This window comes from Callithrix jacchus, chromosome 11 (genome assembly GCF_049354715.1).
Source record: "Callithrix jacchus isolate 240 chromosome 11, calJac240_pri, whole genome shotgun sequence".
Lineage (NCBI taxonomy): Eukaryota > Metazoa > Chordata > Mammalia > Primates > Cebidae > Callithrix > Callithrix jacchus.
The window spans coordinates 27,880,048-27,900,853 of NC_133512.1; the positions used below are offsets into that span (position 1 = coordinate 27,880,048).

Consider the following 20,806-nt stretch of genomic DNA (forward strand, 5'->3'; position numbering starts at 1 on the left):
ATGAATTAAATACTTAAATGTAAAATCCAAAACTATACAAACCTTGGAAGACAACTTATGCAATACCTGTGTAGACAAAGGAACAGGCAAAGATTTCATGAGAAAGCCACCAAAACCAACTGCAACAAAAGCAAAAATTGACAAATGGGATCTTATTAAAGAGCTTCTGCACAGCAAAGAAAACTATCAACAAAGTGAACAGAAAATCTACAGAATGGGAGAAGAACTGTGCAAACTATGCATCTGACAAAGGTTTAATATCCAGCATATATAAGAAACTTAAAATTACAAGAAAAAAGCAAACAACCCCATGCAAACGTGGGCAAAGGAGATGAACACTTTTCAAAAGAAGACATAAATGTGGCCAAGAATCATGAAAAAAAGCTCAACATCACTGATCCATTAGAGAAATGCAAATCTAAATCACAAGGAGATACCATTTCAAATGTCAGAATGGCTGTTATTAAAAAGTCAAAAAATAATACATGCTGGAGAGGATGCAGAGAAAAAGGAACACTTAACACACTATTGCTGGTGGGAGTTCAACCACTGTGGAAGACAGTGTGGCAATTCCTCAAAGACCTAAAGACAGAAATATCATCTGACTCATCAATCCTACTACTGGGTATATATCCAAAGGAATATAAATCTTTTTGTTATAAGACACATGCATGTCTTATGTTCACTGCAGCACTGTTTACAAGAGCAAAGACATGGATCAACCTAAATGCCCATCAATGATAGGCTGGATAAAGAAAATGTGAGTTAATATGCACCATGTGAATACTACACAGCCATAAAAAAGAAAGAGCATGTCCTATGTGGAAACATGGATGGAACTGGAGGCCATTATCCTCAGCAAACTCACGCAGAAACAGAAGAGCAAATTCCACATGTTCTCACTTATAAGTGGGAGCTAAATGATGAGAACACATGGACATATAGAGGGGAACAACACACACTGGAGCCTGTCAGAGGGTGGAGAGTTGGAGGAAGGAGAGAATCAGAAAAAATAACTGATGGGTCCTAGGCTTAATACCTGAGTGATAAAGTATCTGTAAAACGAATCCCCGTGACACAAGTTTACCTATATAACAAACCTGCACATGTACCCCTGAACTTAAAAGTTAAAAAATTGTTAAATATAATACACAAAAAGTCTGTAGTCTAGATATATTACACAAAAAGTAAATGTACAGAATACTAAGACTGTGTGTAAAAATATTATTATGTGATAAAACATATTTGCGATTTTCTTTTTTTTTTTTTTTTAGGGAGGGAAAGAGGAAGGGAGGAAGGCAGGAAGGGAGGGAAGGAGGAAGGGAGGGAGGAAGGAAGAAAGGGATGAAGGAAGGAAGGGAGGAAGGCGGGGGAGGGAAGGAGGGTGGGAAGGGAAGGTAGGAATTCAAGCAATGAGAGAGACATTGCCGACCTGGATCTAGAGGTTTACAAGTTGATTTCTTTATTTGAGAGAAGGAAAGAAAAAAAAATGAGTAAAGGAGAGAAAGAAAGAGGAAGAGAGAGAGGGAGGGTGAACGGAAATATTGCTTTATTTTGAAAAAAAAAAAAATGGGTATTAATAATGGCCAATCAATGTTTCATTTAAACCTATGAGTAGGTGTGATGTGGTATTGACAAGAATGTATATTTTATGTATTTGAAGTGGAGAGCTCTATAAATATTTATTAAGTTTACTTGTTCCGGATCTGAGTTCGAGTCCTTGATATCCTTATTAATTTTCTGTCTCATTGAATCTAAGTCTCTATGTATCTGGGTGTTAGGATCGTTAGCTCTTGTTGTACTGATCCTTTTACCACTATATCTTTGTTGCTTTAAAATCTATTTTATCCGCTACGAGAATTGCAACTCCTGCTATTTATTTATTTATTTATTTATTTATTTATTTATTTTTGCTCTCCATTTGGTTGGTAAATCTTTCTCCATTCCTTTGTTTTGAGTCTTTGTGTATCCTTGCATGTGAAACAGGTCTGGATGTAACATGCTGTTGGGTTTTGACTGTGTCTTTTGATTGGGGGATTTAGTCAACTTAAATTTAGGGTTATTGCCATTTGATGTTAACTGGCTGTTTGATCCATTTGTTGATGTAAATTCTTCTTCATGTTGGTGCTCTTTACTTTTTGGTATATTTTTAGTAAGGCTAATACTGGTTGTTTCTTTCTGTGTGTAATGCCTCTTTCAGAAGCTCTTGTAAAGCAGGCCTGGTGGTAATAAAATCTCTGAGTACTTGCTTGTTCGTAAAAGATTTTATTTTTCCTTCAGTTGTGAAGCTTAGTTTGGCTGGATATGAAATTCTGGGCTGAAGGTTCTGTTCTTTGAGGATGTTGAATATTGGCCCCCACTCTCTTCTGACTTGTAGAGTTTCTGCTGAGAGATCTGCTCTAAGTCTGATAGGCTTGCCTTTGTGGGTAACCTGACCTTTCTCTCTGACTGCCCTTAGTATTTTCTCCTTTGTTTCAACCCTGGTGAATCTAATGATTATGTGCCTTGAGGTTGCTCTTCTTGAGGAATATCTTTGTGGTGTTCTCTGTATTACCTGGGGTTGAATATTGACCTGCTTTGCTAGTTTAGGAAAATTTTCCTGAATAATATCCTGAAGGGTATTTTCCAGCTTGGATTCATTCTCTCCGTTGCATTCAGGTACACCCATCAAACGTAAATTTGGTCTTTTCACATAGTCCCACACTTCTTGGAGACTTTGCTCATTCCTTTTTATCCTTTTATCTCTAATCTTGTCTTCTTGTTTTCTTTAAGTTGGACTTTGACCTCTGTTATCCCTTCTTCTGCTTGAACAATTCAGGTGTTTAAACCTGTGCATACTTCTCAGAGAGTTCCTGTATTGTATTCTTCAGTTCCATTAATTCACTTATATTCCTCTCTAAGTTGTCTATTCTCAATAGGATTTCGTCAAACCTTTTTTCAAAGTTCCTAGTTTCTTTACTTTGGGCTACAACATGTTCTTTTAACTCACAGAAGTTTCTTATTATCCATTCCTTGAAGAGTGATTCTGTCATTGGGATGCGTTCGTTCTCCGTCAAGCCTTGTTCCATTGTTGATGTGGAACTGGGATCATCTTTAGAGGGAGAGGCATTCTGACTTTGAGTATTCTCAGCCTTTATACGCTGGTTTCTTCCCATCATTGTAAATTTATCCTCCTGTCGTCTTTGAAATTACCAACTTTCAGATTAGGTCTCTTGTTTGGATGTCCAAGTTGTTAGTTCCCAGGGCCAAAACAGCAGCGTTAAGACTGATGGTGCTTTTCTGCCCAGGATTCTCCTGTCTGGCTTCCTTCTTGCGTCTGTAATGGGCGACTCTGCCTTCCCCGGGCTCCAAACCTCGGTCAGAAGGGGAACCAGTCTCGTTTACTCTGCACCGAGAGCTACCGTGCTGAGGTGCCGCCACAGCCGCTGCGCCGGTCTCAGGAGTCGTGCTGGGGACCCGTGTGGGTCCTCCAAACCGTGGTCAGAAGGGGAGCCAGCCCTATTTACTCTGCTCCAAGAGCTGCCGCGCCGAGGTGCCGGTGTAGCCGCTGCACTGGCCACAAGAGTCGCACTGGCGGCCCATGTGGGTCCTCCAAGCCTCAGTCAGAAGGGGAGCCGGGCCTGTTTACTCTGCTCCGAGAGCTGCCGCGCTGAGGTGCCGGCAAAACCGCTGCGCCAGCCACAAGAGTTGCACTGGCGACCTGTGTGGTTCCTCCACTGGGGATCTTCTGCTCCGTGAGCGACCAGAATTTGTCTGAAAGCATGGCATCCTCTAGTTCTCTGCGCTTTGACTGAGAGCTGCAATCCCAAGCTGTTATCGATCAGCCATCTTGGATCGTCTCATATTTGCAATTTTCAAATTGAAAGCCAGAGGCTTACCATTTACTGATATTTAAAGGCACTCATATTAACATAAACAATTATGGAGTATAATGATAAGACAGTGGAGCAAACATGAAAAACAAACCCAAACACTTTTAGTCTCAAATTTTGAATTTTGAATGAGAATGCTTTCTGCTTCCTAAATAACTGATCTTCAAGAAGATAATGCAAAGTAGCCAATTAATTTCATAATGCAAATCTGTTAGGATATAATCAACAGATACATTTACTATGCCAAGTAATTGCTGAAAGCCACTTTCACATTTCATCAGCAAATGAATGGGAAAAAGTGTCTATTGTCACCGCTGTAATAGTGTGGCTAAAACACCACCATACTAGAGACTGAAAGAGAGGGAAGAATTGAGAGACTGACTCCTAAGTCAACTTGCAAAACACTATCCAAAGTAATATGCTCATTTCAATGTTATATTCTCTCCTTCCCAACATTTTTCTTACCTGAGTAGAAATCTCAGATAAGTGCTAATATATCTACTAAGTTTTTCACAGAACACTTTTATTTAACCAATAATTCTTAGCTCAGAGAACAGTGACTATTATTAGTAGGCTCTAAGCCCCATTTCTGTTCATTCACTACTATATCTCTAATTCCTAACACGGTACCTCGCACATAATAGATGCTCAAAATATACACTGAATTTAGCCAATCTTTCAATTGGCTATACTGTTTACTGGTACCCTTTCTACACATTTTGTTCCAAGCCAAAATTTACATCTTTAAAAAAACAAAATTTCTCTTAAGCTTTTGAAGTCTGTTTCTCCATAAAATTTTGAAAAAAAAAAAAAAAAAAAAACCTTATATTTTTCCTTTATTTTATTCTCCTCATTAGTCAGGACAGAACTAGTTGACTTTACCTCCTCCCACTTTTCTAAAGTATGCCAAGACTACATTTACAATCTTTTTTTAGGTTTTGGAATATCTAGAGATTTTGCTCAGAAAAGAATGGTACAGTCTAAAGCACCAGCCTTAACAAAAATACCAGTTAGCTTCCAGAGCTCACAGATTGAATTTAAAGGCACTCATGTTAAACATAAACAATTATGGGAGAAAATGTCTATGGGAGGAAAGACAGAGACAGATATGCACAGTATAGGTAGTTCTGGGTTTCTCTTAAAGACTTTTTCTCCCATTAGCCATCTATTTACTCTATTTATTGAATAAACTTTTATCCTCCCTACTCCTAAATATGTTCCCTTCATTTACTCTATACTCTTAGATAAAAAGAAACAAGCTGCAGTTTCAACCATGCTTGCTTACTTTTGAAAATGGTCATTACAAACATTACTTTTTACTTACACTTAACCCAAAAGATTTTATTTTAATGCAGCAGTTCTCAAAGTGTGGTCCAAAGAATCTTGTAGAGTAGAAGTAGAAGAGCAAAGTAAAAACTATTTTCATGGTAACACTAAGACAGTATCTGCCTTTTCTTTTCTTTTCTTTTTTTTTTGAGACAGCATCTCACTCTGTCTCCAAGGGTGCAATGCAGTAGCGTGATCTCGGCTCACTGCAACCTCCACCTACCAGGTTCAAGTGATTCTCCTGTGTCAGCCTCCTGAGTAGCTGGGATTACAGGCATGCACCACCACAGCCAGCTAATATTCTGTTTCTTTTTAGTAGAGATGGGGTTTTGCCATGTTGGCCAGGCTGGTCTCAAATTCTGGACCTCAAGTAATCTACCTGCCTTGCCCTCACAAAGTGCTGAGATTACAGGCATGAGCCACTGTGCCCAGCTATATGTGCCTTTTTCATTCCCATTCTCTCCAGTATAGCAGTAGAGTTTTCCAGAGGACACAAGATGTGTCATACCACAACAAACTGAATGAAGAAGCACATGTGAGAATTTGTCATCCTCAAGCCAGATATTAAAGAATTTGTAAAAATACAGAAAATGCCACTCTTGTCACTAAATATTTTTTGTCTTAGAAAATTTGCTTTCATTTAAAAGTTGTCAGTATAATTATATTGATGTTTAATGAAATAAAAAATTTAAATTCTTTTAATTTCTAGTATGACAAATACTGACAGATATAACCCATGTGAAGAAAAATTGAGGTCCCCAATAATCTTTTGAAGGGTTAAGAAATCTTGAGATCGCTGAGTTTGAGAACCACTGCATTAGTGTGCTGGTAAAAACAGAAAACAACATCTTTCCCTCCTTCTAAATTATACTTGAAACATGAAATTCATAAAATGTAAGGTAATTTTAACTTAAAATACTATTTTAAAGCATTGGACTTACCGTTATAGGTTATTCTTGGCTTTGTTAAACACATTACAAGATGCAAATCCATTTCATCTGAGGGTACAAATTTTGAGCATACGGGGCATTTAAATCCTAAAAAGTAAAAGAAACTCAAGTTACTTAACTATTCTGAATATCCAACTATGGCTTTTAAAAAGCATGCAAGATCAAAAAGCATCTGAAACTTCAGTAGTACACTTACTGTATTACACTGTTTATGTGCAACTCAAGTCGGGAAAAGTTTGTGATTATAACATCTGACTTTGTATCAGTTTACAAAGACAATCTCCTCATCAAACAAAAAAAGAGGGGATGCAGTCCACTACAAACTCCTTTATCTCTCTCTAATGTACTCATCCAATTATTTTCTTGTTTTTAACTTTTTACATTAACCTGTACTCACGATTTCATGTAATTATAAGCTTTGAATCTGACGACTCTTCTGAAAACTGCCTTTCCCAATGTGGTATAGTACACTGTAAGTCACAAGTTTTATAGCTAAATAGTACCTTAGACACTATTCTACCTCAATAACCTTAAAAATTTATCTAATGCAGAAATGTGAAGCCTTTCAAAACCACAAAAACAGGCCTAGGATCTAAGACTCCTGACTTCCGCTTTAATGGTCTTTTGCCACACCAGGGTACTAAAGTCATAATGAAAACAGAAAATACCATCAGATCAGGGCACAGGTTTTTGCAGTCAATTTTGACACTTAAAAATTAGCTAGTTTCCTACAAGATTCAGTCTGCACTACTAAATATTTGCCTGAAGTACTCCATTAAAAATAAACTGACATACTGAAAAACGAACTCTTTGATGTATTCAGCTCTATTCTGCCCCTTCATGTACCAAGGTGAACTGCCCCACCCCTGCCTTCTTGTTGCTTAGGCAGTCCGCAGATACACCATGATCCTACTGTTCCCTCCCGTGACAGCCCTAAGCTGTTTAGATACCTGAACCCAGACAGCCAATTTATAGTTTGGCTAGGCACAAATCAGAAGTGGAACAAAAAGATGGCCTGGTCCAATCTTTTTTTTTTTTCTTGGAAATATGATTAAGAAACAGTGAGAGACTATATTGGCCAGCAGTAAAGAACTTAAGCAGAAAGGTCAAAAGTAAGTAAAAGAGAGACAGGAGTGTCCATGATGGCTCAGGTGCAAGCTGAACTCAGGAGACCAGAAACTAGGCAAGCACAGGAAAGAAGGCCACATGAAGAAGACGGAGCTAAAGTGCAGACAGTAGTAGACGCACTGGGAGAGACAACTAATAAGACAGGTGGTGAAAGAGACGTTTTGGCAACTCTAGTTCCAGCACATGTGTTCTCACAGGAACTGTCCTCCCTTCACTGTGACATGAAACTCACTGCAACCAAATGAGTGAAAGCAGAATTAAACCTCATGCTGAATCATATAAGGATTGGGAAAAAGGTTTTGGCACAACTACTCCTCCAGGTATTCAATTTCCTAAATGAAATATATAATTTTGGACAATGTTTTTCAAACAGTATTAAATGCATTTTAAAATAAAAGGTATGTTTACTTCAACTTCTTGAAAACCACCAAAAAGAGAAAGAAGAAAAAAAAAAACAGGAAAGAGGATTCGATTAAAACAAGCTTGGTCAACCCATGGCCTGAACGTGGCCCATGGCCCAACGCAAATTCGTACGCTTCCGTAAAACATTATGAGATTTTTTTTGTGTGTTGTTTTTTTTTTAAGCTGAGCAGCTATTGTTAGTGTATTTTATGTGTGGCCCACGGAAGCCAAAAGATTAGACACCCCTAAAAATGAAACTACAAAAAAGCTGTAATGGCCAAACACAGGCTACATAGAATACAGTGAAACCGATCAACTATGGGGAGAAAACAAAGAGATCCTAAAACTACAACCAGATTTTAAGCATGAGCTAATGAATTCTTGCCTTGAAACCTGAAAATTTTGCTTCCCAGAAGTTAAACTTAGCATAAAAGAAGGCAAGAGGCAACTGATTTGAATCATCAGAAAGAATCATCTGAGTACGGGCAAACAAACTTAACTCAAAAGAGCAGTATTATGAACCTAAAAAGCCTCATTTGAGAGCCATCCAACAGCCTACAAAATAGAGCCTAAGGAGAAAAACAGTAAGTGCAAAGAACCACCTGGATTTCTAGTTACATACAGTGAATGAAACACATGTTTCTCTCTTCTCCCCTCCAAAACCTACTGAAATGAAAATAAATAAAATTTTAAAATGAGTTAAAGAAGAACCTGAGAGAAGTCGGCAGCAAATGAGTAAAAAATAAATAAATGAAAGCATCAATGGCACCGAGCAAACACAGATCCTGAGTATCTGCAGAAGAAAGCCAATTCTCATTAAATAATTCCCAAAGGACTCAGGCATCTGGAGCTTCATGACTTCCCAGGACAAGAGTGATTCATGAGGCTAAAATCTAGACTGACTGAAAGCCTGAATAAAAAACAGATCCAAGCAAATACCATGCCCCCACTACAGCATGAGGATGGAGATTTAGTGTGGTAAAACAAAAAACATCAAAGAATATTCAGAACTGAGAAAACCAGGCACAGCAATGGGCAGGGAAGAAAACAGAAGAATAAACAAAGATCTACAAACTGAAAAAGGCCCCACTCCACAGCTTCCATCTCTATTCATTAAGAAATTGGTAGATTCTTCTCTTAAATCAAAAGGTCCCACAGAATGATACATCAATATCCTTGCCCTTTAATAAGCCCTATCTTTGCACATAAAGTTTACAGTCAGTGTTTTTAGGGCATCTCTTAGGCATTACGCAATAAAAGAAAAAGAAAAGATGTATGGTTAAACACATAAGAAGCAAATTCGAAAGACAAATAAATTTAAAATATTTGCAATGTATATCAAAAACAAAAGGACAATATCCTTAATGTACAAATGCTCCTTGACTTAGGATGGTAAATTGAAAGTATCATAAGTTGAAAATATATACACCTAAACTACCAAACATCATAGGTTAGTCTAGCCTACCTCAAATGTGCTCAGAACACTTTCAATATAGTATTCAATAAATTACATGAGATATTTGGCCCAGAACTACCAGAGTATCATAATGTATACTGCTAGCCCTGAAAAATATTAAAATTCAAAGTATAGTTTCTACAGAATATTTATCACCTCCACACCATTATAAAGTCAAAAATCCTAAGTTAAACATCTATATAAAGCACTCTTAAAACTGAGGAAAATTAACCCAAATACTGTTAGAAAAAATGGACAAAAGTTCTAAACAGACATCTTACTAAGAAAAGTTACGCAAAGGCTCCTTAAACAAATTTTAAAACTGTGGTATTTGAATAAAAGAAGCATTTTACTTTCAAGTTCTTTATGTTCATTTAGTCTCATTTTAGTGGGTTTGGGGGAAGAAGAGAAACATGTTTTATTCGCTGTTCTTAACTAGAAATCCGGGTGATTCTTGCACAAAATGTGTTCTCTCCTTAGGCTCTACTTTATCTCTACACTGAGGTATGATTTCTCATCCCAGGTCAGCAAAAATTAAAAAGCATGACAACACACTTTGCTGGTGAGGCTGTGGGCAAATCAATACTTTCATACACTGCTGGTAGAATGGCAAGATTGTACAATCTCTACATTTCTGGGTAGGTGGCAATATCTAACCAAACTACATATGTACTTATCTCCTGGCGCAGACCTAGAAATGTACTCTGAAGGTGTGTCCCCTATAATACAAAAAAACATATGGCAATAATTTACTGTGGCACTATTTGAAACAGTACAATACTGGAGACAATTTAAGTTATTACATACAAGAGATGTGGTGAATGCACCATGGTGCATCCACACGATGAGTACTACATAGCTGTAAACAAAAAAAGAAATGAGGAAGGTCTCTATGAACTGATATGGAGTAATGACCAGGCTATATTAAGTTAAAAAAATGCAGTGCAAACATGCAATACTAGCTATTGTGCAAAGACAAATAAGAATGCATGTACATGCATATCTGCAAAAAAGAAAAGCAAGAAGCATAACCTTCAACCTAGGGTTTACACCATGCTCCCTACAGATAGCAAGAATGTGGTGAAAGACATGGGGAAGACAGTACTCATGAGTGTACCTTTTAATAAAGTTTTTGACTTTTGAAATATGTTCATGATTTACATGTTCAAAAATAAAAACAAACCAAGAAGGATTGGCAGAAAATCCCTACCTAAAATAGAAAAAAAGCTAACTATATATCGAACTGATAACCATAAAGAAAAGTACACACACATAGCTCTGTCCAAAAAGGGCTTGGAAGCAATGACACTTCAGTAGCAGACACAGCAGACTTAGGTTTCTAAGTATCATTCCCTCACAAAATAATTAGAGCTGCTTGGAGAAATGGCTGCTTCTAGCTCTGGGGCAGTAAAAGTACAAGGTGAGCCTGGGCTATCTTGTGCCAGACCTAGGAGGTACTCAAAAACTGATATGGACATATAAAACGGCACAAAAAGACACCTGTACTTATATCTCTATCACAGCACTACTCACAGTAGCAAAGATAAACCAACCTAAGTGTCCATCAACAGATGATCAAATAAAGAAAGTGGGTATATATACACAATAGATTACTATTCAGCCATAAAAAAAATGAAATCACGTCTTTTGCAGCACCATGGACAGAACTGGAGGTCACTGTCTTAAATGAAACAACTCAGAGAGACAAATACCATATTTTCACTTGTAAGTGGCAGCAAAATAATGTGTACCGATAGTGTGTGGAATGACAGGACAATGGAGATTTGGAAGGGGGGCCTAGCAGGGGTGGATAAGAAATTACTTAATTAATACAATGTACATTATTCAAATAATGAATACACTAAGAATCCTGACTTCACCACGACTCAATATATCCATGTACATTTATACAACTAAAAAATAAAAATAAATAAAAATTAAAAGGCACAGAAGCCAGTTTGAAAGGGCTCCTCCTTGCCAAATCTGGACAATCCAATAACCGAAATGAATAACGACATAGATCACAACATATTAAATTTAAAAAGAATGCAAAAGTACATATTAATAATTATATACTCTAAAAGTATCAATCCAAGGTCACTTAATTAACTAAGAGAAAAGGGCACTCTTAAAATGGAAAAACTGATATTGAATTAAACAAATGTTCAACTTAGTGTCACCAAAAAAGAGGAAAAGTTGATATCTAACATCATGAACTCCCTGATACAACACATTGAGGACATGATCCTAGGTATATTTCTGCTAAATATAATTTGAACCTAATTATGAGAAAAATTGGAAAAAGCCTCCAACACATAAGACAGACACCAGGTCAGGCACAGTGGCTCACATCTGTAATCCCAATACTTTGGGAGGCTGAAGAGTGAGGATCACGTGAGCCCAGGAGTTCAAGACCAGTCTGGGTAACATAGTGAGACCCTCATCTCTACCAAAAAAAAAAAAAGAAGAAGAAAAAAAATTAGCCAGGCATAGTAGTACATGCCTGTAGAGTCCCAGCGACTTGGGAAGCTGAGGTGGGAGGATCACTTGAGCCAGGAGATCAAGACTGCCATAAGCCATGATCATGCACTGCACTCCAGCCTGAGCAACAGAGTGAGATTCTGTCAAACAAAAAGGAAAAAGAGGGAGGCCAAGGCAGGTGGATCACGAGGTCAAGAGATTGTGGTCAACATGGTGAAACCCCGTCTCTACTAAAAATACAAAAAACTAGCTGGGCATGGTGGCGCATGCCTGTAATCCCAGCTACTCAGGAGGCTGAGGCAGGAGAATTGCCTGAACTCAGGAGGCGGAGGTTGCAGTGAGCCGAGATCGCGCCATTGCACTCCAGCCTGGGTAACAAGAGCGAAACTCCATCTCAAAAAAAAAAAAAAAGATAAAAAAAATACATAGAACAAGGGACTGTGATAAAAGTCAATGGAGGACACAGAAGAAAATGTCAACACTGCCAACCACACCTCCACCCCATTCTTATGATTTCTATTTATTTGGAGATTTTCTATTTTTGTTTATTTATTCTGGTTTCCATCTTACATGTTTGCTGCTTCTTTCAACTTTTCTCAATTATCCCAATAATTCAAAGATGATACTACAACAATAAAAGGAAGCTACACAATAACAACAGAGAACCAAAAGAAAGGTCCTTAATATTTAAAAAAATTGATAGTAAGTAAAAATTCAAAGACAGTAGAAATATTAACTTGCTGTAATAATCATGCCAAATGATAACAAAAAATTAGATTTTACAATGTACCAGGAAATTATCTAAGTACTTTAGGTGAATTAACTCAATTATCCCCACATCCTTTGAATTAGATACTAATATTTCACAGATGAAAAACAGAAAAGATAAGTAACTTGTATAAGGCCACATAGCTGGAAATTAGCAACATCAGAATTCAAACAGGACTTCAGGCTCCAGAGCCTAAGTTCTTAACCATAACTCTATACAGTGTTTTCAGTATCTCAAGAAGCAGAACCAAAAGTCAAAGAGTAGAGTAGATAATAAAATTAGAACACCAATCCAGGTGGTTAAACAGAATTAAGAGAAAGAAACTATCAAAGACATACTGTAACACATTTTCCAAACTTTAGTTCATGAGTACATGGACTGAAACAATGTAAATGAAACAAATGAAAATAAACAGCCATACCAAGGTACATTACTATGAAGTAACAGCATTAAAGAACAAAGTCTAAAGGTTTTTAAAAAGAAAAAAATCAAAGTAAAATATCTACAACAGTTTCTCAGACTTTTAAATTTTTTGTCTTCCATGCCAGTAACATTTTTGGAGTCTAGGTCCAACTGTTTCAGAATCAGAATGGCACTGATTCTGAAACAACATCAACACTTGAAACTAGAAAACCAATGAAGTAATAATAACTTTAAGATTCTCAAAGAAAACTTATTTAACTTAGACTATATACACCCAAACTATTACATTTCACTTGGTATATAAAAGGCCAAGGGAGACTGTGATGAAGACAGTCCACAGTAGAAATGAACCAAATCATTCTGCTCTTTTTAAACAGAAAAGAAAACTAGAGAGATAATGTATCATCAGTGTCATTACTCCCTCTCTTCTGCTCTAATTCTTGATTGATAAATACATTTTTTTCCAGATAGGGCATCAAAATATTTTATCTTCTATGTACTCTCTCAATAAACTTCTAGAGCAAGAACTCTACTAAAGCAAAAGAACAAATAGATCCTTCATAGGAGAGAGGTGAAACAAGTCCTTGAATAACAACAACCATGTAGCAGATTTAGAAGCTATATCAGTCTAGGTTGGATGAAGAGCGCAAAGGGTGGAAGCAAGGAAAAAAGAGAGGGGAGGTAGGGCTTGGAATTTTCCATATATAATATATAGATATAAGTAATATTCATGTGTGTACTATTAGTATGTATTTACATATTTATTTAATCACAGCCTGTCCATTTCTAAAGTCTTTGTTGCATCCTTGATTCATCTCTCTATATATAGTAATCTATGTATCTATAAGAGATTTATTTATAAATTTATGTATCTATAAATTATACAGAGAGAAATCTATGTATATATAGAGAGATCTATATAGAGAGAGATCTACATATATAACAGAGATATTATTTGGGACATATTGCAGAGGAGTCTTCAGAACTCTTAGAAGGAAAAAAATGGGACTCAAGAAATGTATTATCTTTAAATATTCAGAGTCAGGACTCACCCAAGAGATGAATCAAAACAAAGAATTCTGAAATGGATAAGCCGTGGTTAAATAAACACATGGACATGCAGGTAGTTCACACATGCACGATTCTATTTAATAACAGAAATACATGGAAACAACTGTCGGAATTATCTCTATACAACAATAGTAAATATTACAAATATAAAGTATTAAAATGATCAAACTAACAAAAACTGGGATGGAAACAGCAGGATCATCTTGGTGTATAAAATGCCAAGGAAGATTGTGATGAAGAGAGTCACCAGTAGAGACGAACCAGATCATTCTGCTCTTTTTTAACAGAGAAAAAAAAAAACATACAGAGATAATGAATCACCAGTGTCATTAATCCCTCTCTTCTACCCTAAAGAACTTTTAGATGATCACTAATATGCTGCTAAAATGATATCTTTCTCCAGGAATCTTTCTCTAAGTACTCCGCCCCAAGACAGACTCAATCATTCCCTCCCTTTGTATTTCTTCCATACCTGGACAATACTTCCAATACTTCAATGCAGCACATGGCCCTGTGTTTATTTACATGTCAATCTCCTTATTATCCTTAATAGTCTGGTAAAAATACAGATCTGAGGCCCAACAGACCTGGTAAAAACCCTGTTTCTATTACATATAGGTGACACAGGGAAGACACTTCAGCCCTCCAGGCCTGATTTCTTCCCTGTAAATACTGATACTACTACTTACATATCAGAAATATGGTAAGAACTAAAGATTATAATGTATATATAAAGCCTGTAACACTGTAGGTATTCAGTAAATAGTGGCTTTCATTTACTGAATTTTCCCCTCTTCACTTTTCAGAGAACTCTTATTCTTTGTAAATGCGTAAAACAGTACCGTTCTTGCCCAGGAATTTGAGGCTTCAGTGAACTATGATCCCACCACTGCACTCCAGTCCTGGCAATAGGGCAAGACTCCTGTCTCTAAAAATAAAAAGTACAGTTCTAAAATGACCTTCTGTTTTTTGTTTTTTGGTTTTTTTTTTGAGACAGAGTTTCGCTCTTTCCAGGCTGTGAAGTGGTGCAATCTCGGCTCACTGCAACCTCTGCCCCCTGCGTTCAAGTGATTCCCCTGCCTCAGCCTCCCAAGTAACTGGGATTACAGGGACCACCATGCCCAGCTACTTTTTGTATTTTTAGTAGAAATGGGTTTTTACCACAGTGGCCAGGCTGGTCTTGAACTCCTAACCTCAGGTGATCCGCCCGCCTCAGCCTCCCAAAGTGCTAGGATTATAGGCGTGAGCCAACACACCTGGCCTCTAACATGACAATCTTCAATAATAAAATCCAGACTCCTATAAAGAAAAACTTTCTGTAACTACTCAATGACACATACTGCTGTATCAAAGTTACTTTAACCAAGTGCTTTTCCACTGTTGATGACTAAGGCAGAAAGACTTTTTTTTATATCTCCAGTGGCCCAACCCTTCTTTTAACTCAGTATTTGCACATTGTTTCCTCCTAGAAACCAACCACAATCAAAAAAGGACTGATCCTAAGCCTGAGACTGGTGAATATATCAATTGACAGGAACAGTACAGGTGAGATTTTTGGTGGTAGAAAAATCACTCCAACCATCAAGGCAGATCTGTTAGGCATGACAGAAGATGAAGGCCCTATTATGAGATTACATATCAAATCATCATTCTACAACTGCAAATGAGTCATCTAAATCCAACTTGCTTAGTTATAAGAGTTCCCAATAACCATAAACAAAATAAAGACACCAGAAAAAGTCACGCTGAAGAAGCTATCCTCTCAATCACTATATCCAAAGAGAAAGGAAACCAGGGATTACATCAGAGACAGAATAGATGCCAGATGTTTGGATTCTTATTTTAACCTTTATAATAATCCAAATATTCTGCCTCTCTCCTACGTCATCAACCTCACTGGCTATAAATGCTCTCTACTCAAAGCCAGTACTCCAAGTTCCCCCAAAATCAAAATCATTCCTTTATATCGTCCCTAAAACAAAGCTCTACTCCATCTGACCTCAATTAGGTAATCTAAACAATTTAAATTATTTCTAGAAGGAAAGAATCAATAGGCTTAACACTCCCCCAGGTAAAAATACACTAAATATGACAAACAACAGAATGAATCAGTGACAGAGGAATGTGTTCAGGAGATTTTTATAGCAAGTAACCTCCATCTGCTTACACCATGCCATACAAAGCTCTTCAGGTAATACAAAACAGAAGTTGTCATTCCTTGTCTTTGATAATGGAACTAAAGAATATTAAGCATAAGGAACCTATGCTCTCTCAGTTTAAACTGCTCACTTAAAGAGAATATAGGTCTAAATAGAAAGAAATCAAAAGTGCCAGAACTCAGTTCTCCTGATTCCCAGGCTTTGAGCTTTCTGCCACAGCATCCTGGTTAATGGTCCTCTTTTGCATTACTGAATTCATGCAAGCACGCCCATGCCACCATTCCCTGTACAAGGCTGCTCCCACTGTTTCTCACTACTGGCCTAATAAAAATTTGGTGTCGCCATTTAATTCTTTTCCTCCAACAGAACATACCCATTACATCTCTATGCCTTTGCTCTTAAGCCAATATGCCTTGTTTTTCTCCTACTTTAGTAAAAATTTACTCCCTTCCCTTCAAAAGCCCAGATCAAGTCTCACCATCTCAATTAAATATTTTCAGGGAACTCAAAAGCAAAATGTCCTTCTCTGATCTACTGAATTCTTTTTACTGATAATATACATTTGACATGTCATGTACAACACTTCTGTGTAGATCTTATCTCCCAAATTTGATACCTTGGGGCAAAAGTTGCACATTATTTTGTATACTACATTTGATACTCTGTCCAAGCACCCAGCTAGATCTATAGTCAACACTTAATAAATATCTAAATGGATAGATTAATGAATTTATACAGTTGGCCTCAGTTCTAGAGGCAAGAATGGCACAATTAAAGGCAGATTAGGAAATTCTAATTACTGGTGATTATAACCACAATTATAAGCACTGCTTGCAGGAATGTACTGCATCTTTTTTAAAATTCAGTTTAAATGTAAAATTGTTTTAAACATGCCAGCAAAAAAAAAAAAAAAGAGGCAAATAAATTAACTTCCATAAGCAAAGAACTTTATAGTATATAATATATACACACAGCAAAAGGCCTGGAGTCTAAACTGAAGCTCCACTCCATCTGATCTCAATTAGGTGACTTGACTTGAGAAGAACTTATCTCATTTACTGGTAGGATCTCTTCCGAGTCTGGCAAATATAGAATTATTTGTTACCAAAAATTTCCAAGAAAATGCAAGCTAACTAACTTCTATAACCACAGGCAGGATCGCTGCAGATGACCTAGCTTCTCTCTAAGCTATCAGTTTTCTAATAGGTAAACTTTCTGCTATAAAGGATAAGCTGCTCAAGAAGCAAAAGAGGAGACCCCCTAAGTAAAATCTATATACTTAAAAATGACAGTGACTTAATAAGGGACAAAAATATCTGAAATAAAATTAAAATTCAAGACAGCAAATGTTCCAATAACACAATATAGCAGAATACATTCTGAAACAAGCCAGTAGGAAATGTTTTAACCTTGTTCAACAAGCACTTTACCAGGCTAAACACCTAAATGTCTAATTCTCTAATAAATCCTCCAAAGCAATCCTTGATGAACCTATGAAACATCAGTATTCAACAATTTGTATAATAGACATTCTTCAAAAGTTTAATTCACGTCAGGACCATAGATATATTCAATCCACTGGGGAAAATCATTACTTTCTACTATCTACCTGTTTGTGACACCTCCTTTTTTTTTGGGAATGAAGTTTCACTATTGTCGCCCAGGCTAGAGTGTAATGGCATGATCTCAGCTCACTGCAGCCTCCACCTCCCGGGTTCAAGTGATTCTCTTACCTCAGCCTCCTGCGTAGCTGAGATTACAGGCATGCACCACCACGCCTGGCTAATTTTGTATTTTTTGTAGAGATGTAGTTTCTCCATGTTGGCCAGGCTGGTCTTGAACTCCTGACCTCTCAGGTGATCCGCCCGCCTCAGGCTCCCAAAGTGCTGGGATTACAGGTGTGAGCCACTGCGCCCAGCCTGACAATTCTTTAACTTTATTCTTTTCATATATTCTCTTTTAAAAACTATCACTCATGAGAATGGAAAGAACACAAATGAAGCAATTTTAAGAGAAAATTACTATCTATTTTTTGTAGCCTCAAAATCATTAGTGTGCCTCTTATGACACACAGTCATCTGAATGAATCAAATATCTGAATGAATGAAAAGCTATCCAAAGCAGTTTTTCATGTTAGATACCAGCATGCTGTAATGACTCATTCGATGTCTTACAAGGATTCTTTAAGTACACCCTGTAGGTGTCTTTATACCCACTCCCCACCTTTTTTTTTTGGTTAGGGACAAAAAACAAACTTACTTATGGGATCAGATATTAAGTTTCACACTACGTGCCTAGCAAACGCTCTCAGTGTTGTCCAAAATGAGCTATACTTCTTCATGTTCACCATAATTACTCCCACACCAGGTAGACTCAACTTTGTGAGAATGTGAATGCACTCTAAGGAAACATATACTCTAATTTCCTTTTACAGATAAGAAAACTCAGGTTAAAATTCTTGCCAAAACTCCTAAAACTAGTCAGGAGTAGGGCCAACACTAAGACTCTTTTCACTACACTCTGCAGTCCACTTATCTCTGTTATCAGATCTCTCTCATAGCATTTATAACCAATTAAAACACTTATAATACTTTGCATAAAAATGTTACAAAACATGCAACATCAAACGGGGTCTATTTTGAGATTTCCAAGGGTTTATTTCTTGTGAATAGTGGCGAAAAAAAAAACAAAAAACAGAATAAATGGGTAAGATAAGAACAGACATTTAGGGACCACGAGCAAATCAAAATCCATACTGGAATCAAGTTTGGATATCATAACAAATATACTTCCCATATTTGGAAAACTATGGAGAAACCTAGAGTGATAAAGTATGTGAGATTCAGTAATTCCCCCGCAAACAAGTGAAAAAATTTTACAGCTATTGTTGAAGTCATAAAATCAAGAAAAGGATGCACACATTTTTATGTCTTTGGCATATTCACACTCCTAAAAATAACTCTACAAAGATGCTCCCTTTTTGCTTTTATTACTGATACCCTTCTGTTACCTTCTAGCCTATCAATGAACTTTCTGTCCATCTTTGTCTCCTCCACCCCACACTCCCAAATATATCCCATTAGCTTTATTCCTCTCGCTTTACTGTCTAGATCATTTCAAATATATATATAACCTACAAATTCTGACACAGAAAATTACAGCCTTATTAGAAAGTAAAGGTCATCTTGAGCAACATGGGTATTTCCCTGGGAAAACAACCAAATAATATAATAAAAATTTCTCTTTCAAATCTGTTTGAGTAAATTAATAATGTCAAATAGAGTGCAATGTGACTGCTCTTATCAAACAGCTGATGAAGGGGAAGAACTAAACCACTATTCACAATGGGAGAAAAGTCAACTTAAACTATGGTAGTACAGGACAGCTCAGCTCTCATGAACTAAATAAAATCCATATGGCAATATAAACAAGGTATCCTTAATTTATAATACGAGAGAGTATGCCAATAACACAAGGACCTAGGGATCAGTGGTTTAACTAATACAAACGGACCTTATTAAATCTAATATACTGAACATATTCTGCCACCAGGGAACCTTGAAATGGCCACACATCACCCCTGGGGAAGGAAGGTAGTGAATGAGGGTACAGAATTATCAAAAGACAGACACAGGGAGGTTAAGTTGTATTTTATACTTCACTGATGTGAAACAAGCTCACTACAGAATAGGAGGAGGATGCCTCAGTGCCAAGGGTAACAGTCCACATTCTTGAGGGCAATTTTAGGAACCTGATTAAGTATGCAAGGCACTTCTGGAACTGAGCATGAGCTTCAACAGTAGTTAGGGTCTACTTGTTTGTTTTCATAAATATGACAACAGCCTCTGCTCTGGGACTTTTCTCTTGGTAGAAAGACAGAGAGGCAAGAAGGTTGACTCTTGAATTCTCCAAGTAATGGTATTTGGTTGGAGAATTCACAAACGAGAGGGAGAAATGCATTTTTCAGCCAAAGCTTCTCACCAGACACTAACTTCTCACATGTGTAATGCCCACTAGCCTATGGAGCCATATGTAATATGAGGAATATATTAGTTTTACCCGGGTCTTAGATTATATTGTAGAAGTCAAATGAAGAGAACAAAGGTTTAAACAGCTATAGAATTCAGAATAATCATAACAATGAACTCTAACCTCTATGGCTACTGTTTATACTCATTGGCTTACAGCAAAACAGTAGGAAAAATCTACACCAGCCACAGCTAAAATTCTCAATCAAGCTCAATGTCCCAGAATAATGTTTCCAAACATACACATTTCCAATTCCCCTCAGCTGCAGAAAACATAGGACCAAAGAATGACAATGAACCAAAGAATGACAGTGAGCTTCATAACTAAAGTATCAACTTGGGTACAGCACACAGGGCTTACCCTTATCAACTGCTTCATTTTAGGTTCTGTCAGTGAGGTATGCATATAATCCCTATCGTAACACATACAAATTATTCCTCTCTTACTTATATTTGTTGTCTTATCATGTTTTAGCTATTCCAAAAGCTATTTACTGAATTTCAGTTGAATTTTTCTTAAACTCTTACTTCTTTAAAATGTAAACAAAAGTATTGCTTTTAATAAACAGCAACCAGATAACAAATTCATTAGACTTAAAATTAATCCAAGAGCTACAGGTGCAGTTACAGTCTTAAGAAACTATCACTCAAATGTCTTCAGGACTTTCGAATAAAAATATAAAATGTTTTAAATAATTCTACTGAACTAAAAAAACATAAGGAATAATTTTAAAACATACC

At 36.8% G+C, this 20,806-nt stretch overlaps 1 protein-coding gene across 4 annotated transcripts in view; it reads right to left on the bottom strand.

Annotated features, from left to right (window-relative positions):
- ZNRF2 (zinc and ring finger 2) overlaps positions 1-20,806 on the bottom strand; it is a 101,787-nt gene that overhangs the window by 46,897 nt on the left and 34,084 nt on the right. For all 4 annotated transcript variants that reach the window (XR_008473330.2, XM_035253526.3, XM_035253523.3 and 1 more), the window contains exon 2: positions 6,140-6,235. Coding sequence is in view for 3 of the 4 variants with exons in the window: in XM_035253526.3 (XP_035109417.1) it covers positions 6,140-6,235 (96 nt within the window). In the remaining variant the exon portion in view is untranslated. The remainder of the gene's footprint in view (positions 1-6,139; positions 6,236-20,806) is intronic.